Source organism: Grammomys surdaster, unplaced genomic scaffold (assembly GCF_004785775.1).
Source record: "Grammomys surdaster isolate TR1022 unplaced genomic scaffold, NIH_TR_1.0 125750, whole genome shotgun sequence".
Classification (NCBI taxonomy): Eukaryota; Metazoa; Chordata; class Mammalia; order Rodentia; family Muridae; genus Grammomys; species Grammomys surdaster.
The window spans coordinates 1,493,330-1,516,790 of record NW_021620582.1 but is presented as its reverse complement, the minus strand read 5'-3'; the positions used below and the strand labels follow the sequence as shown (position 1 = coordinate 1,516,790).

The window sequence follows — 23,461 nt, the reverse complement described above, 5'->3', positions numbered from 1 at the left end:
AAAAAATGTGGTATATTTACACAATGGAGTATTACTCAGCTATTAAAAACAATGAATTCGAGAGGTTCCTAGGTAAATGGATGGAACTAGAAATTATCATCCTGAGTGAGGTAAGCCAATCACAAAAGAACACATATGGTATTCACTCACTGACTATTGGATATTAGCCCAGAACCTTGAAATGCCCAAGATGTAACTCACAGGCCACATGAAGCCCATAAAGAAGGAAGACCAAGTGGGGGTGATTCGGTCCTTCTTAGAAGGAGCAACAAAATACTCAAGGGAGCAAATATGGAGACAAAGAGAGGGACAAAAACTGAAGGAGGGGCCGTCTGAAGACCTATCCACCTGAGTATCCATCCCATGTGCAGTCACCAAAGGTAGATGCTGATGTGGAAGTCAGGAAGTGCATGCTGATAAGAGCCTGATATGGATGTCTCCTCAGAGGTCTTCAAGAGTCTGACATATTCAGAGGCAGATGCTCACAACTAGCCATTGAACTGATAATGGGGTTCTCAATAGAAGAGTTAGAGTGAAGACTGAAGGAGCTGAAAGGATTTGCGGCACCATGAGGAGAACAATAATACCAACCAACCACAGCTCCCAGGGTCTACACCACCAGCCTGGGAGCACTTAGGGGGGGGGATCCAGGGCTTCAGCTGAATATGTAAGAGTGGAGGGCCCTGCTGGGCATAGGTGGAAGAAGAGAACCTTGACCTCATGAAGGCTGGATGCCCCAGGGGGTGGGACTTTTGAGGGTGGGGAGGTGGGAGTGGGGGGGAGTAGATAGAGGTTACATCCACAGAGAAGAAGGAGGAGGGGTGAGGGGATTGGGGGTTCCGGGGTGGGTGGGGGATGGGGTAAGGGGACAACATAGGAAATGTAAATAAAAGATCCAATAAAAAAAAAGAAAAAAAAGGAGGAGAGGAGAAGAAAAGGAAGAGGATGAACTAGGAGATAGGAGAGGAGAATGAGAGAGAGAGAGGGAGACAGAGAGACAGAGAGACAGAGACAGAGAGAGGAGATGGAGGCAGATGTTCACATGTCTGTAGCAGTCAAAGGTAGTTGGTATATCTAGGTTGGGTATTGGGTTACACTTCTGATTGTATGGGCACCTTGTTACTGATGATTACCAAATATATAGCCTTTGATTAATCTTTAAAAAAAATTTTGTTTCCAGATTTGTATATTATATAATATACAGTCTTGATGAGTCTCATCATCCAACATGCTGAACTGGCCTGCTTGAGCTCCTGATGTCTTGGAATTTCAGCCAGATCTAGTCAGGACACAGATATCAGAAATGATAACAATAGTTTCTTAAGGCCAACCAACTCCCTCATTTTCCCTACCCTTCCCCCACCCTTTAAAGATATCCCAACACCTATATTTAGCTCAAAGTAGTTATGAAGAGTTGTTTCCCCGGTTCCCTTGACTTGGGGGTCTGAAGTTTGTTTTTCTTTCTCAGGATTTTTGAAATGGTCATTATTTGAACAGGAAGGAAATAGCTAGAATTGACTGTGTAGCCATAATCTCATTTGGTAGATATCTTTACAATAGTTACTAAATTGAAGTCATAATTTCTTATTTTGGTACAGAATTTATTTTGATGCAGAATCAAAGTTTTAATTGGTATAAATTTCTTCTATTGATACAGAAAATTTAAAAGTACAAAGCTTGGACCCAGTCCTTCTATAAATGCCATTACAAACTTATCTGAGATGTTTAAGCCTGTGACTTAAGAGCCAGATAGCAAATTCATGGCTCTGAGTTTATTGTTAGGGTGTTTTCAGATAATTTAATTAGAAATAGCTGACAGTAGTTAACAGACAACAGTATAGATTACATAGAAATTTGTTTTCAAAAATGTCAGAAAATCACAAAATATGACATATAATGTTATTTCTTCTTTTATTGTCGAGACATATCTGCTCCTAGCAGCTCCGCTTTTGTGGATTCAAAGAAGAAATTGAGTGTCTCTACCTCCAGGTGAGGTAGTATACTGTGGCTTGGTAGCCACTGGGCAAAAATTGCCTATTCATCTACAGACAAAATACTGTCCAGAGAAAGGATACAATGTGTGGAATAGTTGACTAATAATCTCTGCCAAGTCAGGATAATCAGTCCTTTGAAATTCTGCGTTACAAAGGTCTGACAGATGATCCTGGACCAGTAGGCTGAAGACTGATGCTCCAACTTCCTTACATACAGGAGCTGTATAGGTAGATAGCTATGTCTACCACTTGTCTCAGTTCTAAAAGCTGTGTTAGGCTTCCTATATTTCAGAAAATGTTAATCATTCTTGGATTTCTGATGGGGTTGAAAGACTACTTATAGTCTCATAGCCAACCCAGGCTATTTAGCATTGAAAGAACATAGTAGACAAGATAGTTTTCAGATAGTATACAAGCTAAACAAGGACCTAAAAGATATGGATTTACAATCCTTTCAAAAGTTAGAATAGATAACAGAGTGTTCTATTTACTTGTCAAAGATGATGAACTGGATGTTAGGTGTATCTTACACTTTATACTTTACAAAATGGTAATAGTTGTGCTCAATTTATATTAGAGAGAAATTTTTTTTTTATTTGGACAGAAAGGGTAAAAGGTAGAAGAATTTTCCCCAAATTAATTTAAATATTAATACAACAAGAAGCCTGTGATTGGACAGGGAAAAGGAAGGCTGAGCTAAGAGTTTCAGAGACAGGGACAGGAAGAGAGGAGAAGGGTGAGGAGGGTGAGAGAAGATGGAGAAGAGGATGAACCTTATCCACGTGGCTTTATATAGCCACAGGTAGCTATGAATATCATAAAAGGATAGAATAATTGGGATAACTTGTCTGATCTAGGTGGGCAGCTTGTATCATTACCAACTGGCTCTGAAGTTATTATGTGGGTGTCTTGTGAATTAAAAATTTATTGGTATATAAAACTGATAATTTTTTTTAAAAGAAAGGTAATTCACACTAATGAATTAGAAGATTCAAAAGCCACTGTGGGTCCCACCGTTCTGTGGGAAAGTGGTCCTGTGTTGTATAAGGAAGCTAATTAATGATGAGTCTGTAAGTGAGCTAGCAATAGCCTTCCTCCATTGTTTCTCTTTGAATCTCCTGTTTGAGTTCCTGCCCTGATTAGCACCAATGGTGGACTATGACTTTGAAGTGAAAGCTAAATAAATCTATTACCTTCTAGGTTGCTTTTACTAAGTGTTTTATCACAGCAGCAGAAAGGAGATAAGAGCGACCAGCTATCTGTGCATCCTGTATCTTACATGGCTCAATGTTTTTGCTGTTGCTACAGTTTGATTTCTTCTCACTCACCCTGATCCTGTCCACAGTAGTTCTACTGGAAGCCTGCATTTTCCTTCCATTCCTTTTTCTCCTTACCATTTATGATTTCTGCACACTGTGGCTTAAATGATCACATTGATTCTGTCCTCCCATCAGCTTCTCTGGTAGTTCTAAGATGGACATTTATGCTTTGAGAGGGTGTGTGTATTGACCAATGAAAAAAAGGCTAATGTCCTGACGCTACAAGGTCAAAAGCTCACCTGAGGTTACAACTCTACCAATACAGGTAAGGGCTATTAAACCAGGCAGATATTCTTTGGGGGTTCCTAATGTCTTGTGACTGGTAAGGGATTCACCCACCCAGCTGAAGGTTTGTGAACAGGCTGCAGGTGTGTGAGGAGCACTGTGGATCTATAGCACAGAGATAGGTGCCTGAGTCTGTGGTCTGGGAGGAGGAGATGTGCAGAGAGCTTCGACGTTCCCTAGTGACTGTGGTGGATGTCAGTCTTCCACTCTGCTTTGTCCCAGAAGGATTGGAGAACAGTCTGATGAGGCTTCCCCCAGAACTTTGGTAAAACCACTGCACTTGGTTTGTAGAGGTGGAAAAGTTACACTGCAGCTCTGCGTTCTCTCCCTCCTGCAGAACCAAGGACACAGGACTCTGATGCACTTGCTGCCCTTTCACCCCTGATTAGGAACAGAGAAAGAGACACAGATGGTTGTCATTGCAGTGTTCACAGAGCCCTGAGAACACCCATGTCCTCTGAGAAGGTGGGAGCTCTGCAGGACTCCTGAGCTGCTCTCCCCACCCCTCCATGTGCTGAGCCAGATCTTCTCAGGTGCCCTGAATGCTGACAGCCAGACTCACAGCAAACCTGGGTGCACAGAAGCCCCAGCAGAGAGCACAGCAGCGTCTTCATGGTGCTTGTGTGGCTGCTGGAGACATAAACAAGTAACCAACTTCTGGGTTGTGGTGTCAGGGTAGCTGTTGAAGTGTCCCCTCCTCCTGCAACTAGTCAGCTCCACCCAGGAACCCTGCCAGGCCACACCCTGCTGAGTTCACTTCCAACCTTCAGAGACTCCTCCTCAAGCAGACCTTCCCAGTAGTGTCTGGGTGGAGAACAGTGAGGGGATAGAGGCATTCCGAGATGACTCTTGTATTGTATGGGAAACCAGGAGCAGGAGAGGACTATGCCATTCCAAGAGAAGATGCCTCAGCTGTACAAAGTTTGAGCCTGGCAAACTCAGGAAAAAAACAAAGTTTTTACTCAGGAAACAGGTGCATGTTCTAACTAAAGACCCTTTATTGAAGCCTCAAAAATAGCTTAGCAGTTAAGGGTACTTTTCTTTCCTAGAAGCCTTAGCTCCCTTGTTATCGTCCACATCAGGTGACTCACAGCAGCCTCTTCCTCCAGCTCCAGGAAATCAGATGCTATCTTCTGTCCTCCTCAGAACCTGTACACAGGTACCAGATGTTTACACAGACCCACACTCATACACATCACCAAAAGAAAGAAAGTCTTGACCTATGAAATAATTTAAGTGGGATCATTGCAGCCGAGTGTAATGGTTTCCTAGCTTTGGAATGCATTTTAAAATGTGGAACTCTCCTGTAACAGTTGAGGTGTGTTCTAAATGCTGATGAAAAAATGTGACGCCATAAGAAAGAAGTGCACGGGGAAAACTAATGTAGGAGTGCTGCATTCCAGAATGACTGGGGAATTCAGCAGCCCTGGTGTGCTGGTGCACTTGGTGACTGCAGGAAACACTGTGTTCTGCAGAGGAATGCATTCTTCACCATAAAAAGGCAGGATGAGAAATGAGACTAGTGATAAAAAAACAAAACATATAATCTGATCAAAAAATAGCTTACAGCAAACCTCATGCCCTCTGAGTATGTCACTATCTCAAACAGAACAATGAATGATTTCTACTTTGATCAGAATCTTATAGCATAATTAGGGTAAATTTTTCCTCTTGGGTAAAAATGTTTCTCAAGTATCAGATCATTCCAATTATAAACAAGAAGTAAATGGCAACTAAGATTTATCCCATAGGAATGAAACACTTCCCAAGATTCTACTTTCTCTGCACTGTTGTGTTCATAGAACATAGCAGCTCCCTAAAAGTGCCTGAGGCTGGGACCCTGGGCTCTTACTCTGCAAGTCTCAGGTTGTGTCCAGCTCTGCACTTGTGACTCAGGGCAGAGGAGCACCCAGCTCCTTCAGTCCCATTGTCAGGGGATCCTCAGGTAGAAAAATTTACATCCTTCCTGCATTCAGTTTGAAAGTCCTCCATACCTGAGACAGGCTGACTTCCTGGTGTGAGCTTCAGGAGGCACTGGTGACCCAAGTGAGAGTGTCACACATGCAGGGAAGGACCCTGAGGGTCAAGGGATGAGCAGCTGCCCCTCAGCTCCAGAACAGCTGCTGCACATGCACAGATGCAGCCATCAGGCTGGGGGACCCCTGGGCTCTGCCTCCTCATGTAGCATCAGTGCTGTGTGGGGAACTCAGCCACAGGAGGGTCTCTGTTCAGAGAGAAGCCACACCATGTTCTTTCTTGAAGATGGACTGAGGAAGAGTAACATTAACAGGGCTACTCTGACCCTCAGGATCCACAGCAAGGTCACCAATGTGAGCAGGAAGCAGCTCACTCCTTCCTGAGTGATTCCCAGGAAACGAAGCCTGAAGAGTAGGAGAGGTAGACCTTCATTCTAATAACATTGGAGAGAGAATTAGGAAGAAACACTTTCTTTTATGCTTTCCTGCCTCTGACATCTGTGTAAAGTATGTTCTGCTAGAACACCTACTGAAGCAGTAGAGGTTTTTTTAAAAAAATTAATAAACTCATATAAGAACATCATGTATTCATACCAGAGTCACCACCACCCTGCTCCTTCTACAGCTTCTTCTAGAACCTACTGTATACTACTCCCCTTGATAAAGCCAGGAAACTAATAATAGGGCATTAGCTGACAAAAAAAAAAATTTAAGAGTACAAGAGAGGGTAGTAGAACGCAGATAGTTTAATGTCAAGGGGCGTGAAGAGGGAGTGTGTAAGTGAGAGCAGAGCAGGATGGCAGGGTAGGGCTAAGACAGGGGATGTGTGAGTTTATTCTAAACAATGGAAAAGCCATTTACTTTTGTAGAAGGAATGTCCTTTGGAAGCTTAATACAGAAAAGAGAAGTTCACAACTGCAGTGGATTTCCTACTGTCCCTGCTGCCTCCCCAGATTCCAAGGATTTCTGATCATGTGCAGAGGAAGGTTTATACTTTCTAAGTGTAAAACTTGTGAGTTTTTAAAAAGAAAAATATGAAGTTATGAACTGGAATGGAGAAAATATTTTTTAGAGTGATAAAATTACAGCATCTTTACACCTGCAAAATAAGAGCCAGGAAGATAGAATTCAGATACTGAGTAGTTACCAGAGTTCCACGCGATGCCATCAAAGTGCCTGAGGAAAAAAGATGTGATTGATATTGCTGAGAATATTGCATGTGCATTACAATTTGAAGATTGAATTAAGAAGTATAAGTTTGAATAGACATTGTGAAAGTACAAAAAAAAAAGCCTACCACAGACCATCTTCATTCCCATGGTCTCAAATTCAAGTTCAACAGAAATCAAGTTGATGAGAGCCTCAGTTACCTGTTCAGTCCCTTGTCTTTTCTTATAAAATATGACATAATTCAGGAGTGTCACCTGCCACACTCTAGGCCCTGTCCACAGGAGGAGACTATGCAGTGCATGAACACCAGGGGGCAGGAGTTATGAGTGTCATGGTTTAATTCCAGTACCACAATTCTTACTCTAGCAGATATTCTGATGGTTAACTTGTACCAATAAATTCTCTCTCTCTCTCTCTCTCTCTCTCTCTCTCTCTCTCTCTCTCTCTCTGTCTGTCTGTCTCTCTCTCTCTTTCTCCCCTCCCTCCTTCTATCCCTCCCTGCCCCCCGTCTCGTGTGTGTTATCAATCAAAACGATCAAGATGAGGTCATTGAGAAACTTAACAGGTACCATTCAGTGAGGCAATTTTGTGCCAAAGGTAGCACATAAAGGACAGAATCCTCCTCAGACAGACCAGAGTGCACAGAGTGAGAGCAGTGAACAGTGAAAGTAGAAAAGAATACTGGAGGAAGTTAGGGAGGGAAGATAAGAATTCCAATACCAGATGCTGTCTGGAAATACAGCAACTTGATGTGAGTTAAGGAACCAGGAAGCAAATACTCATACGTAAACCAGCATTAGCTAAAGGCCGAGAAATCATAATGGCAGCACCTAAGTGCACAATGAAGAGACGGTGGGCCACATGAATACAGTCCACTCAGCCATGCATCCTAGACAGATCCGAAACATGTTTGTGGCTACTTCATCATCACCTGGTGAATGAAAATTGTAATTGGGGAGTATTTGGTAACAAACCATCTTCAAAATTATTTACCTTGTAAACGCAGTTTAAAACAGCACCACATCACCATACCTGTTCTCTTCTTAGACCTGGAGTCTGTTGTATAAGGGATTCTGGAGTCTGTGCGTCATTATCCCCATGTTAAGTATTCTTCCAGTCACAAGAAAATATTTTGGATAATTCATTACCTGTATGTTCTAAAAAGAAAATTTTACTGTAATAATTTATCATATTAACACTCATATTATGGTTTTACATGCATAAATCTAGCTTTGGAGTAAATTCATTAAACAACAATCTCAGTATCAAGAATAGGATTTATTATTAAGGGAGGCCCCAGAATTATACAACACAACGTAGGCTATTGTCGTTGTTCCTAGTTGCCGACTATAACTAGATAATAAGATCCTGTGGCTAAAAGCACCGCATTCTGCTGCCACAAAACATAGATCAACATTGAGCTGACTAGAGAAAGGTCCTCCTTTCTGGCTAGCTTTCATAGAGCTGGAAGGTCCTCTGCAGCCTGCTGGGGAAGAAAAGACAGCAATACTAGGAACCTGTGCTGGATCCTGCATGCTACAATACTAAACTTACAGATAATATGTGCTCAAGGGTGCTCAATAGTGGCCTGACTTCTACAGTATAACCATTGCTTTCTGATTGTATTTGAAGCCTACTCCATAGGAGGGAACTTATGCCCAGTACTATAACATGGCCCCAAACCCCATGGTTCAAAGGTCATAGGCCTTAGGGGAAAAATACTATTGATATTTTGATAAATAGTCACATTGAAGTGATCACTTCTAAGTGTGTGTTTATACACAGATTACTGATAGTCTCAACTTCGGTTGGAGTATGTGTTTCAGGAGCTTTCTCTAACAGAGGCTTTGCATATTGTTTTGTTCAAAATACCATTAGTATTAGATATCCTTCCCCTACATTTCTTCCTCTGCCCTGCCCTCTCATCACCACACTTTTAATCCTGTCTGTTCTGGTTCCTCTTTTATAGAAGGTTTGTTTTGTTTTGTTTTGTTTTGTTTTGTTTTGTTTTGTTTGTCTGTTTTTGTTTTTGTTTTTTTTTTCATATTTCCCTTTCCTCCAAAGATCACCCTCTTCTATCATGACCTCGTACTGATTACCTAACATCTATGGATATTCCAAATAAAACACAGATGTTAAAAAGCTAGCATCCACATACGGTCTGGGTCACCTTGAACAGAATGACTGTTTCTAGCTCTACTCATTTAACTGAAACTTCATAAGTTTATTTTTTAGCAGTTGAGTAGCATCCCACAATGTGCCACAGTTTCATTACTCCCTTCTCAGCTGATGGGTATCTAGAGTATTTCCAGTTCTTGGTGATTATGAACAAAGCAGCAATTAACATGGAAGAGCAAGTAACTCTATAGAAAGATATAGAATCTTATGGTTAAGCCCTCAACAGTGGTATAGCTAGATCTTATGGTAAATCTATGCTCGGCATTTCGAGGAACCTCCATACTGATTTTCATATTACTTGTACCCATTTGTATTTACATCAGGAATGAATAAGTATTCTCCCTCGTGTCATGGTCTCCACTTGTGCTCTGATCCTCCAGTTCTTATAACCCCTCCATGCTCCTTTTCTGTGCTGTTTCCTAAGCCTTAGATGTAGTAATTGCATTCTAGATGTATTAACTGGAACCGGAGACTTCACAGTCGCTTACTCTCTGCATTTTGACCAGTTGTCAATCCCCGTAGCAGCTTCATATGCTTCAAAATGAAACTTCTTTGATGAGGATTGGGAACTACACTGATCTGTGTGTCTAATTAAAAATGTGGAATACAGTTAGGAGCTGCCTTGACTTAGTAAAGTAGCTATAGTAAGTTCTCCTCTAAGGTTTATGACCTCTCCAGTCATGGGAGTTAACTAGGTTTACAGGACTGGACCTGAATTCCTTCCTATTGAGCATGCCTTAAGTTGAATAAGGCATATGTTAGTTTCCCACAAGATAAAAGTGCTATTGTTGCACCCTTGTGGATATTTTGCCACGGTGGTCATTGTTATGGTTTATAGCCTTTATCTATCTTGGTAGGATTATTTATTGCTTTATTCCCTTGTACTCTTGCATAGTGCCTTTGGATAGTATGAGAACTTGTCCTCAGAGAAGAATCTTCAAGTCAGTTCTAACTAAATCTCTCCAAACTCCATGTCTGAAGCATGTGGTGTACTCAAAAATAGGGTCGTAACTTCAAATTCTGGAAGGGCAATCAAGGGCAATGGCATAGCCTATAGCACTTAAAGGAGTCTCTTGACACACCCAGCTAACAACTGAGGGGAAGTTTCCATGCTTGGCACTGGAGCTTTCATTAGACCTGACATTCCATCTGCTATTGACAATGCTCATCTGACAGATTCTATTCTTTGCTGTGCCTTTAGAAGTAGTTTTGTCACTTATACATTCAATTAAACATCCTACTTTGCTCCCTAATGAGTATGTCTTCGCTCCTCTTTGTGTACACAAACATGAGTTTTTTCCTTGAGAGACATTATGGTCTTTGATTTCAGATTTTTCTTCCTTTTCAGAGAGATAAATTTGACTACTAGAGCATATTATTTTTAACCAGTATTTTTTTCCACAGAAACCTTGGCCTCCTTTCCCTTTTCAGAACAATTGTCAGAGGAACAAACTCTAATCCCAGGTGAGTGAGCATAACAGGTTGTCAGGATTTAACGAAAGTGCAATGTCAGACAGGAGTAGATCTTAAGAGGAAGGGACTTCTGGACAGTCTTTTAAGACCAGGCTGCATCATACACAGTGTGTAGAACAGGGAAGGACCTTCATCTTAGGGCATCAGTTTGAGAGTTCCAACAGCTATGTTTCATGAACAGCTTCACTAAATGAAGGCAGTCAGGGAGTGTGGTGGTTTGAAAGAGAATAGCCCTCATAGGCTCAAATATCTGAAAGTTTAATTCAAAATTGGTAGACAGTTTAGGAAGAATCATGAGGAGTGGCTTTGTCAGGGGAGGCATGTTATTGGTGGTGAGCTTTGTTCTCAAAGCCCAAGCCAGACCCAGTCTCTCTCTCTCTCTCTCTCTCTCTCTCTCTCTCTCTCTCTCTCTCTCTCTCTCTCCGGTTGTGACCAACTGTAAGCTTTCAGCTACTGCTCCAAGGCCATGCCTGCCCACCTGCTACTATGCTTCCCACAGTGATGTTCATGGACTCACCCGCTAATCTCTAATCAAGCCCCCATTTAAATGGTTTCTCTTATAAGTCGTCTTGATCATGGCATCTCTTCACAGCAATAAACAAAAAACTGGGATGGAAAGTTGAACTGAACTCTCTGTAACATGAACCAAGGAAAGGAAGAATCTAAATAACTGTAGAGTGAGACTGAAGCAGGTTTTTAAAGACTAGAGTCTATGTTCCTCATTTCAGTCATAAATTTGTGGGGCAATAAAAGAAGATTGTTGGAGAATTTGAATCACTGGATTTTGTAGGACATCTTGGTAGATAAATCCCATGTTAGGGTTTTCCTGGAGATGTTCACTGTGAGAGCTTCTCCATCAAGGGAGAGAATTTCTGGAGTTCAAAGCTTAGATTGTCTCTAGCAATGACTTCCATCCTATCCTGTAGAATATCCACCAATTCCTAGATTCCTAGGCGTCTAATCTGACATGTGTTGATGTTTTTCAGGAAGCTAGGTAAACACCACTTAGAAAAAACACATAGACTCCCTCACAACCCCCCCCACCCCTTCAGCCCTTCTGCACCCGTGGTTCATGTGCAGCTTCCCCTGCAGTGTCCCTCACTGTGTCACTCAAAGCACAGTAGTACAGGGCAGAGTCTGACGGCTGTGCTGAGGACTTCTGCAGATGGAAGGAGCTGCTGCTTTTATGGAGAGTGGCATGGAATCCTTGGTGCTCGGTCTTCTTGTTGTCTGTGGAACTCCTCAGGAGTAGTCGGGGGGCTTTGTTGAGATATTGCACATACCAGAAAACATAAACATTTGAGTAAATAGTCTGATAGGTGCAGTTCAGCATCACAGGCGACCCCTCTGTGACAGTGACCAGGCCTTCTGTCTGGGTCACAGAGTCTCCATTGCTCTTTCCTGAAAATAAATCATAGAAAAATGAATGAATGAATGAATGAATGAATGCAAAATACAGAGGAATTACTTTTTATGTGAGGAAGAACACTAAAGACTGTCAGAGTTGTAAGAAAATGGCATCACTAATGCTTAGGGTAAAATATAACTTACGGAGCATTAGGAGGAGCACAAGAACTGAGCAGGTGTCAGGAAGCATGTTCATAGCAGAAATGACACTTGGTCCTTGAGTGCACCAAACTCACAAAACAAGTCTTCTGCAGGATCGCCTCAAACTCCTCACTCATAGACAAGGACCTCTGTCTGCAGAGTCTGTCATGCTAAGTCACCACCTAAATGAGATGTTAACCACATCTGAAGAGGCAGCGCCCTCTGCTGATTTCCCTTCAACCTGCACCACAGATATCTGCACAGCACATTGTAAATAAACTTGGAACCTCACCCAAAGGAGGCAGGTCTTAAGTCTCCAGTGGATGCCTGAAATCATAAGATATGAGTATCTTATGGTAATAAGCATGATTATTATACATAAATACACACACATCTGTTAAAATTTATCTATGTTCTCTCATTTCTTTTTAGTTCTTAGAGAATGCTATGCAATGAATTTCATTTGTACTCACCTGTTCCCTCCCTTTCTGCTAAATTCACTCCCTCTTCCATACAAAATCAAATTTTTCCTGGTCCTTTTAAAAATGAAACATATCAAGTTTTGTGTTACACCTCATGTTGTTCATATACTCTATATGGCCTTCAGTGGAGGGTGATCTATGTACCAGAGTTTGTACCTTTAAAGAAAACAGAATCTCATTTCCAGCAGCTACCAGCTGCCAATAGCTCCTTAGCAAAGGGTAGGAATGCCCACTTCCCCTCTTTGTGATGGAATTTTGACTGACCTAATCCTCTGCAACTCTTATGTGTCCTGTTAACTTCTGTGAGTGCATATGTGCAGATGTCCTGCAGTGTCTAGAAAACAGTTTCCCTGTAGTTACCCACAACCTATGGCTTTTACATTTTTTCCACCCACTCTTCCTCAATGAACTCCAGAATCTTGGGAGGAGGGTGTGGGATATAGATGTCCCACATAGATATAGATGTCTTGGGGCTGAGTGAGCTACAGTCTCTTCTTCTCTGTAGCATGACGGATTATGGTCCTCTGTTAATCATCATGTGCTATAGCAAGAAGCCTCTCTGAAAAAGACTGTATAGATAACAATAACTCATTAGGAGTTGGTCTAGTAATATGTCCACTTAGCAGAATAATAAACATAGGGTCTCCTGTAGGGTCTACATTTTGCTTAGATACAGGTTCTTAGCCCTGAAAATGATGCCATGTGTGGGTTTCAGTTTGAGGAACAGATCTTAACTTGAATCAGGAATTGGTTGGTTCCTTCCTTGACATTTGTGCCACTATTGAACTAATGGGCATGTCTGCCAGGCTATGGCTTTAGATCATAGGATTCAGAACTCAGAAACGCTGGCATTCATTTTCTCTTTCAGTAGCATGTGTAACACGTTCTATGTGTAACATATTCTGCTATGAAAGCTATCCATTAGGACTGAAGCTTCAATGTAAGTACCAGCTTAATTTTTACATGTTCTGTGATTTCATCAATATGTTTTTACAATCAAGTTCTGGGGAGGTGACCAACAGTATTGCAAATAGTCCATAATATAGAGGGGTATATGGAGCCTCACTGGCCAGTAGGAAGTAAGCTATTTCTGGCACTTAGCTTTTTTCTTGTTAGCTTGTATTGGTCTTATAGGGGCTCTGTTGCCTCATTACAGAATAACTCCATTGAAACTCTTTATGTATGTGTACATATGTATTTATGGAAGCATCTGCAATTTATTTCTACATAAAATTTTCAAAATGTACAGTGGGAAAAGAGCTTTATTTTTCAGATATACATCTGAGAACATTAAGTATCTAGAATAAAAACAGAACATAAAAATCTAAACATCAACAAAACAAACAACCCAATAAAAACGAAGCATGGAACTATATAAATAGTTCAGAAAAGATGAAGAACAAATGGTGTTAACCCCTCTAGATATCATGAAAATACAGATTAAAGCTCCTTTGAGATTTCATTTTATCCAGAAATAATGGCTAATGTACAAACAAACCAAAGACAAATGAATGTACTATTGTTTAATTACCCATTCATCAGCTGACAGACATCTATCTTGCATGTATTCCCTAGTTAACCTGAGGAGAACAGCAAGGAACAGGAATAATCAGACATAGTCTATAGAGTAGTTTAGGTATATTGCAAAGAAAATATACCACGATCGTCTGATAGACATATTTCTAGACTTTGAGGAAACTTTACATTGATTCCCATGGCGATCCATTAGTATTCATCCATCAGCAGTGAATTAGTGTTTCCCTTTCTCCAAATCCAAGGCAGTATTTATCAACATTTGCTTTTTGGTTCTTAACTATCATTCCCAGAGTTATATAGAATCTCAAAGAAGCTTTAACTTTCATTAATATAATAAGAAAGGGTGCTGAACATTTTTAAATATTTCTCAGCCATTCATTATCTATATTTTGAGTATTCTTTGTTTAGTTTCAACTTTAATTTTTAAATTGTATTTGTTTCTTGTTGGTTATGGAATTTTTAGTTGCTTGTATAGTCTATATATGTGTAACTTTAAAAGGTTTTCTCATTCTATAGGAGGTCTCTCCACTCATATGGTAGAGTTCTTAGGTGTGCAGAAAGTGTTTAGTTTCATAAGGTCTTGTTTATTACTTGCTGGGCCTATGGCAGAGCAGAGTATGTGGAGGAAAGCTGATGTGTAAAATCGTATAAAAACTTACCTACTACTGTAGAAGCTTCCTAAGTCTATACATATATTAAATAGACTTACCATACAATGAGACAACAAAGCCCTTAAAAGACACCATGGAATAACAAATTAAAATCCCAGTGCCAGGAATGGGTTTTGGTTTTTGAAATTATTGTCCAATGGTATTCTATATTCCCTCAAACAGTACAAGTTATTGCCAGTTCTCTATATTGGCAATATATTGCCAGTGCTCTGGTTATGCTCCAGAACTTGATGATAAAACCCTATTTCTGAATGAAACACATACTTGAGTAGTAAAACATTAAAAAATGAAGCTGGTACTCACTTGGAAGCTTACTAAAAGACACATTTATTCACTTACTTACCTACTTACCTATTTACTTACCTACCTACCAGGACTTCACTGGGTAATCACTTGCTGTTTTTACCCAGATTTTTAGTGATAATAGAGAGAATAAAAACAGAAATATGTAATGTGTTTGAATCTACAGAAAGGATAGGTACAGACAGAAATCAATTGTAATTATTAAAGATATCAATGCTGTTATAGAGAGCTCATACTGCTTTTTACTGGAATGCTAGAAATGGTACCTGGAAGGTAAGATACTCCAAGATAAAAGAATAGAAGATTTTTCACTTATAGAAAAGGTTCCTGCAAAATAGTTTCTCTGGGCCCTTTCTGGAAACAGTCCATGCTGGGGAGTGTTTCCCTCAGTTTAGCTACTTAGGCATTCAGAATCCACTCACTGCATCAGTGATAAAGGGTCCAGACTACAGGGGAACCTGGCAGTAGAACTCAGTGCCATCTGCATAATGCTCATTTTGAAGAATATAACTGGGGCCACCAATGCCTGCATTGAGGCACAGAGGAAAGCTAGGGATACAAGGCACTCTACAGCAAAGCCAGATTCCTGGAAGTCTTGAGAGGCCAGTGGGTAAAGGGCAAGGGCAAAACACAAGTCACAGTGGTGACCACTGAGTGTTTACGATTCTAGGAAGAGTAAATATCTGCTGAGCAAAGCTGAAAGACTTGAAAACTATAGTGCACGTGTATAGTAGAAGCAAGTATAGCAAGGAATTAGAGTGTATTTAATCATAGAAATACCTACCTCCAAACTATAGCATTTCAGTATGCTGCTCATTATAATTTCTGATAAACCAGTACTTCCTGTAACTTGAAGGCTTACCCCAGTATGTCAGAGGCACATCTAGGCCTTGATGCTACACAGAAATATTAGCAATCTTTCAGTACTGATAAGTTCTTCCTCATGATCTACAAGGATGCAAAACTCTTTATTCTAGCTATTATGGACAAATCTGCTATGAACATAGTTGGGTAAGTGTCTTTGTGAGATATTGGAGCGGGTTTTGGGTATATGCCTAGGAACGGTATAGTTGGGTATTAAGGTAGAAACATTCCCAGTTTTTCTGAGAACCCATCAAATTGATTTCCAAAGTGGTTGTATAAGTTGGTACTTCCACCAGCAATGAAGAAGTGTTTTTAAAAGTCACAAGTTTTGAAAGGGTTCACTTCTCCTATTAATAATGGGGTTTTCTTCCTGAGAAGACATAAATACTGACTCCATCTATAGTTAGGATTTGCTGGAGGCAGCTCTGAGGTTTTGTATTATAGCATCAGCTGTATGATAAGCACTGCACCTGCAGCACAGCAGTAAACATCAGTGCGTGCAGCTAGGAAAGAGACAGGAATGTGCTCTGAGTAGAGGTTTTGTCACCATCTGGGGGCTGTGATAAGTTCCTTTTCTCTGTCAGTTAAACAATTACTAGGGAGGAAAATCATGACTGCAACATAGAAGCAGAGAGAACATAGTAGACAGAATCAACTGATGAAGAAAATCTTATATTTTCGTGAGGAAACACTAGATAGATGATAGGTAGATAGATAGATAGATAGATAGATAGATAGATAGATAGATAGATAGATAGATAGATAGATAGAGATAAAGAACAGAGAAAGAATCTCTGAGGAGCAGAGGAGGCATTCAAGAACCCAAAACTCTAGTGTATTCTGCAAGGCTGGTGTTTATAAAGGTCTGTAAGATTTCCTCCCCTCACTTAGGGCTGGTCAGTTTGAGTAAACACAAGATGGTTGATTGGTCCACAGCTTTGGCTTTTAACCTAACCAGCCAGAGGAAAGCGTAATCTACACACACACACACACACACACACACACACACACACACACGTCTAAAGGGACAGAAGCACTGCCGTATTGCCATCTGCTATCTGGTGTTTGCCACCTCATTCTGCCACTAGAACATGCTGTGAGATACCTAAATCCAGAGCTGATTCAGAAGAAATTTAAAAACCATTCTTTTCTCTGCCTTACCTAGAACAGTTAAGAGGTAACAGTTTAATTCAATAAGACTTGAATGTGGGAAGAGTTTTATATAGATCCCAGGGATGCAGAGACTTTAAGATGGCAGGCCCTTTCACAACTCAGCTGTACATGACTAAAGAATCTGGTGCCAGACACTGACATCACCGAAGATTGACCTGGGACAGTGTCTCTGAGTTTGTGATCTCATGTCAATGAAAGTAAAAATGTGGACTCTTGTATGTGTATGCAAAGCCAAGGCAATCTTTATTAAGGGAATTATAGAAAAGTGAGAATAAGAAAAAGTGAAAAATCTCTGAGAGAGATTTCAGAGAGGAAAGAGCTGCAACCTCCTTATCTAAGGTCTTTATAGATCTATGGAAGAGACTGGACATGTGACAATGAAGTTATGCTAACATTGATTAATTATCTGAGTGATCATGCTCTGTGCATGTCCTAGCTTGGGAGATGATCCTGTGATATTCAGGTACTAACCACCCATTAGAAGTTGATGAGGCGTCTTTTACCTACCTCGGATTTGTGCTTTCTTGGATGCTAACCTTGACTGCCTAATAAATAGCTGATAGTTTCTGGCCGATATTGGCACTTCTGCATTTCAGATGTCTCTGATGCTGATAAATATATTAAGCTTTCTATTCTCTAAGCTAACAAGAAAAGGCTGCATGGGATATAGAGAACACTGTGAGAATGCAGAAAGGAAACTGAATTAGATCTGCACAAAATATAACAAGATGTAAACTGACAGAAACCAAAATATGCATAAGAACTTTGACCTAGGCTTTAAACAGTACAAAGGATGTTAGCATGGGCTGACCAAGGCCATGGCCAGTGTTTATTCCTGAACCCCTGGAGAAATTCACAGAGGTATGACCATATCTGAGACTCCATCTATGAAGTTTTTTTTTGAACCAACATTGATAATCTGATCATCCAAAGGAATGAGTCAAAATGTGACTCCCAGCTTCAAGGAAGGAATGTGACCAGTTTCAAACAAGAGACAATGATCAGAATAGTATTGCTTTTTACCTTGCTCAAAGAAACTTTCTTATCATTGAAATAATGCAATGATGCATAAAAACTACCCAAGTTCTGAAAATAAGTGTTGAAGGCTCAAACCTAAACGGGATATCTCTATCAGCCCCTCTAAGGTTAGGAAAACATGATAAAAGAGAGAATTGAAAAACCGTAGAAACCAGGGATAAGAAGAATGCTCAGAGTAATGAAAACAGGAGGCCTCCCTCAAGTGCTCAGTCACCAGTGCGACATCTCTACCAATTCCTCATCCCGACAATGCTTAGGGAGCATCTTGGAAGAGAAGTGGGAGAAATGTAAGGCTGAGAAGATGACAGCTTTAAAACTCTTTCTTCTGCACATGGCATGGCTGTTGTCCAACATGAACTCACAGGACCTGTGCTTACCTGCACCAGACATGCACAAAATCAAGACATGTAAAACTTCAAGGTAAAGGGGCTCCTGAGGCCCATTCCTTAATGAGGAGCAATTGGCAATTGGTGGCTGTTGAGGCAAGGAGAGTCACTATTCTTTAGGAAAGAGGACCCTTGTAGGTTTCCCGTGCATCAGTGAGTGATCTGAACCCATAAACATTGCATATCACTCAGTAGATTCATTAGATTATCAGAAACAAAAGGAGGGAGGAAGAAGAAGAGTCACGAAGCTTAGAGCACTATGTATTCAAAATGAAGTATTGTCATAAGACAAAGACTTTCCAAATCAAGCATGCTCTAGTTCTGGCTTTGTGGGGGCCCAAGGTTTGTGTGCAGGCTGCAGGTGCCCGGGGAGCACTGTGTGCTCACTGCACAGAGGTAGAGAGCAGAGTCACCAGGCTGGGAGTCTCTGATGTGCAGGGAAACATGCAGGCTGGCTTTACTGAGGTGAGCTGTGAATCTGCCTTCTTCCTTTTCACCATCAGAGAAGATGGACACCAGCAACTCAAGGCCTTTTCCAGAATGCTGTCTGTACCACCTGAAGTTGTTAGAAGCACGATCACTGAAAGTGCAGTTAAGAGAGGCCTTGGCTCCCTCTGAGACACTGAGGGATTCTGGGCTCTGCTGCACCTTTTGCTGGCTGCTCACCCCTGTGCAGAAAGACAAAGGTCAGACAATCAAGACTGGATGTATTTGGACACTAACATTCTAGAATTACTTTTCCATGGGCCTCCCACCCCTTAACTAAAGGTTTAAAACACCTATTTCTACCACTATCTTAGAATAAACAATGACCTCATAAAACACCTTATATCCAAAAGAAGTACCTGAACTCACAATTAAACTGGAGCCACAGGACCACTAGTGAAACACTCAAGCGTTTCATCGTTTGCTCTTTATGTCTCTCTTCAGGGGATTCAGATCTTAAGCCCCTAAAAATGAGTTTCACATTTCTAATGTTTCTTCTTCTGCAAACATCAAGATTCTGTTCCACTAAGTAGGAGAAAAGCTCTTTTCAAACCCTTGTTTCATCAGCAAGCCCCTCCCCTTCTCCTTTCCCTCTCCCCTTCCCCTTCCCCTTCCCCTTCCCCTTCCTTCCTCCCACTCTCCCCACCACTCTCTCATTCAAAAACACTTGAGAGTTTTCCCTAGAGTCTCTGAGAAGAGGCTGCCATCTTGTGGATGTTGACACTGACCAAAGAATTGCTAAAAAATAAATACCTTTCCTATGTGAGTTGCTCAAAGTAAAAATCTGACATCTTAGTGAAATACAAATTCAAGAGACATTTGCTCCAAGTCAATGTGTGAGAAAGTGTATGTTTTCATGTATTTTAAGTTAAATTTGAAATATTTCCTGTGTTCAAGCATCCACTTTCCTGACTTTTCAATGACTGATACATTTTCTGTCACCAGCACTAAGTGAGATTATTTCACACTGCACAGCTTCTCTCTGTGCCAAATAACATACCTGTTTAAAACACTTCATTTTTGGCTTTTCAAAGACTGTCCTCTAATTAAAGGAATTCTGGAAAAACTTGATGGGTTAAAATCTCATTTAATAAACATGGTTCCATCTTAAAATCTCAGGAACACTTTTTTTTTAGACAGGGTCTGCTATGGTGGTTTGAATTGGAATGTCTCCCTTAGACTCATATATGTGATGCTTAGTCACTAACTGGCGGAACTGTTTGGAAAGAATTCCTAGGTGTGGCTTTCTTGGAGGAGGTATGTTATTGGGGATTGGCTTAGGAGCTTTAAAACCCCAAGCCATTCACAGATAGCTTTTGCTCCTTGTCTCCCACTTACAGAGCAGGTTGAAAGCTCTCAGCTCCTGCTCTAACACCATGCCTGCCTGCCTGCCTGCCTGCCTGCCTGCCCTCCCACCTCCCATGCTGCCATGCTACCTGCCATGATGGTTATGGACTTAACCTCTGTACTGTAAACCTCCATTAAACTTATTCTTGTCATGTGTCTCATCACAGTGGGAGAAAAGTAAGGCAGGGTACGGTGGTGTAAATGTAAATCTCCCCATAGGCTCATAGGGAGTGGCACTATTAGTAGGTACGGTCTTTTGGAGTAATGTATCACTAGGGGTGGGCTTTGAGGTTTCAACTGCTCAAACCAAGCCCAGACTCTGTCTTTCTGCTGCCTGCAGATTTATGTGTAGAACTCTCAGCTCCTTCTCCAGAAATGTCTGCCTGCATGTTGCCTTGTTTATAGACATGCTGATATCTCTGAACTCTAATATAGCCACAATTAAATGTTTTCCTTTATAAGAGTTGCCATGGTCATGGTGTCTCTTTATAACAGTAGAAACTCTAACTAAGACATGGGGTCTTTCTTTGTAGTTCTGGATGGCTTGAAAGTCACTGTACAGATCAAGCTGTACTCGGAATGCTTTTTATTATTATAATAATTTCTATAATAGTAGTTTTCTATAATAATTTCCTATAAGTTCTATAAAAATATTTTTAATTTATTTTCATTGTAATTGTTCTTTAAATTAAAATATGCTTTTAACAAATAAAGAGTCCAGAGTTCCTCAGAATATATCACTATATTTTGTTCTAATGAGATATTTGTGTCCAACTAGAAAGACAGAGCTATCTGATGTGTGTAGCAGAAGCCAAGGAGCCAAATCCTTTTCTTCCCAAATACCTTGTTTTTTAAAAAACATAACAAATGGATTTCTCCATAAATGTGAAGGCCAAAAGAAGCATGGTAATAGCATATGAAAGAATCTTTCATGCCTCATAAAATGTCTGAAAATTCAAAAGAAAACCTTAAAAGACAACGCATGAACCAGCAGCACAGTGTTTATAATAATCACACCTATTAGTAAGATGATTTTTAACAAATGACAGATAATACATTGAATGTAGTAGAAATGCAGGAACCACATCATGCCAATAAACTAACAAATTAATCTCGCTGAAATCAGGGTTGTTCTTGACACGCTAAACTTGATCATAAGGGAGTGTGAAGTTCTACAGGTTCATCCAAGAGAATAACACCTTTGACCATGAACCAGAAAAAAAAAAAGCAGAAGTACATTCAGTGTTACACTTTTATTTTCAACAAAAGTAAATGGCTATTTATTCCACAGTAAAAGCTGCTACTAAATTTATACAAACTTCAAATATGAAATTTTATTAAAAATAATGTCAGAACTCTTAATACATGGAAAGCTACACATGTATTTGTCTGATATATTATTAGGAAGAGATCTAGTGTTTATCTATTATAGTTTATTTTTTAAGCAAGCTAAAAGTAAAAGGGAACATGCTACAAAAGATACTCAGTTTACATTTATCTGTAGAACAATTTTTATTATGTTCATTAATTTTGTACAGCTCCAAGCTATTGCAAATTGCTTTTTTATTTCAGCTTGCAGTATTCTCCTTTTGATTTTTTTTATAAATCTTAAAAATTATATTTTATTAGTTCATTGAAAAGTTTACATAGTGCATTTTAATCCTATTCTCACCATTGTTGGCCACTCTCTGGTGAGCTTGCAAGACTCTAGATTTTCTTCAGTAATGACATTCTGTAGATGCTCAGGGAGGCTTGCATTGCCACCATCCTCTAGGTTCATACTGAGCTTTGTGCACATATGCCTTTTTATCCTCCAGCAAGTTTGGAAAGATTTGCAGTTAAGATTTCTTCAACTAGTCCCCCTTTCCATTACTCTTTCTCCTAGGCTATTTATATTGATGTCTTTATATGAGAAAATGTTCTGTAAAAATCTTAAGTTCTGTTCATTCTCTCTCTCTCCCTCTCTCTGTCTGTCTCTGTCTCTGTCTCTGTCTCTCTCTCTCTCTCTCTCTCTCTCTCTCTCTCTCTCTCTGTGTGTGTGTGTGTGTGTGTGTGTGTGTGTGTGTGTCCTCCTTTTCAGACTGGGTCATATCATTTGATCTTCAATTTTAAGAAGTTTTTATCTTGTGTGATAAAAAACATGTTGATAAATTCTTCTATTTCATTGTTAAGTTAATTTCCTCCACAAAATGACGCCTATGCCTTGGTAGAGTCCTGGGTTATATAAAATACAGAAACTCCCTTTGAGTCATTCTTTCAGGGAGGCATCTGACAGGTTAAAGCAATCAAGCATTGTTCCTTGATAACATGGTCTACTTTGTTTCTACGAACATCAAAACACTACACAGGCCACTATACAGTTTAAGGGCTGTCTGAGCCAGGAGAATGAAGGAGGGAATATGTGGAGAGAAAAAGGTAAAAAAGTTAAAGGCTATATGAAGAGTATCATAGAAACCTGATATAGTAGAAGCTTATATATGCATGTGTTTATGTGTGTGTATATTCATCTCTCTCTCTCTCTCTCTCTCTCTCTCTCTCTCTCTCTCTCTCTCTGTGTGTGTGTGTGTGTGTGTGTGTGTGTGTTCTAAATGAAATTGCCAAATAATGGGGGAGACAGAGTCCCAACTGACTGACTATCTCTTGTCACCGAATGAGGCTTCCAGTACTGTGATTGGGTTACAACTGTTTGAGTTGTTGGTCAAAGGGGGCCCATGGAAATCCCCAAACAATCAAGGCTCTGGTAAAGATGATACATCCCTCTCCACTAATGGGTGGCAAGCCCTCATTGCTGAAGACAACACTACACAACTCATTTGTCATGTAGAAGATGAGCTTGTGCCTACATAGAGCCTTCACCCCTAAGTTCATCTTTGATAAAGAAAAGTACTCTGCATACTACCTAAGGAGAAACATGAACAGCATCTCAGCTACAAACCCTTTGATTTACAACACTGCTCAGCTTGCAAGATATGCTAAGGCAATGGTTGCAAAACTTGTGGAAGTAATCAAACATTTTCAGGTTTGACTTAAGGCTCACACCCATACCTGATACTGCTTAGGTGCACCAGAACCTGAGACTAGATAGTCCAAGGACCTAGGATAAAACCGAATACAGTTTGTTTAATGTAGCAATAAAATTATTCCTAATGACACTCTGCTGTACTTGTAGATCAGAGCCTTAACGTCTCCACTAAAATCCCTTCATCCCTCCATCCCTTCAGCCAAGGCTTAG

At 40.3% G+C, this 23,461-nt stretch overlaps 2 gene segments (V, D, J or C); both read right to left on the bottom strand.

Annotated features, from left to right (window-relative positions):
• Positions 1–3,644: 3,644 nt before the first annotated feature.
• On the bottom strand, positions 3,645–4,220 carry LOC114639713. The segment is given in 2 exon segments: positions 3,645–3,979; positions 4,161–4,220. Coding segments are annotated over 2 exon segments (387 nt in total).
• A 14,491-nt stretch (positions 4,221–18,711) lies between these two features.
• LOC114639712 lies at positions 18,712–19,359 on the bottom strand. The segment is given in 2 exon segments: positions 18,712–19,064; positions 19,252–19,359. Coding segments are annotated over 2 exon segments (402 nt in total).
• Positions 19,360–23,461: the final 4,102 nt, after the last annotated feature.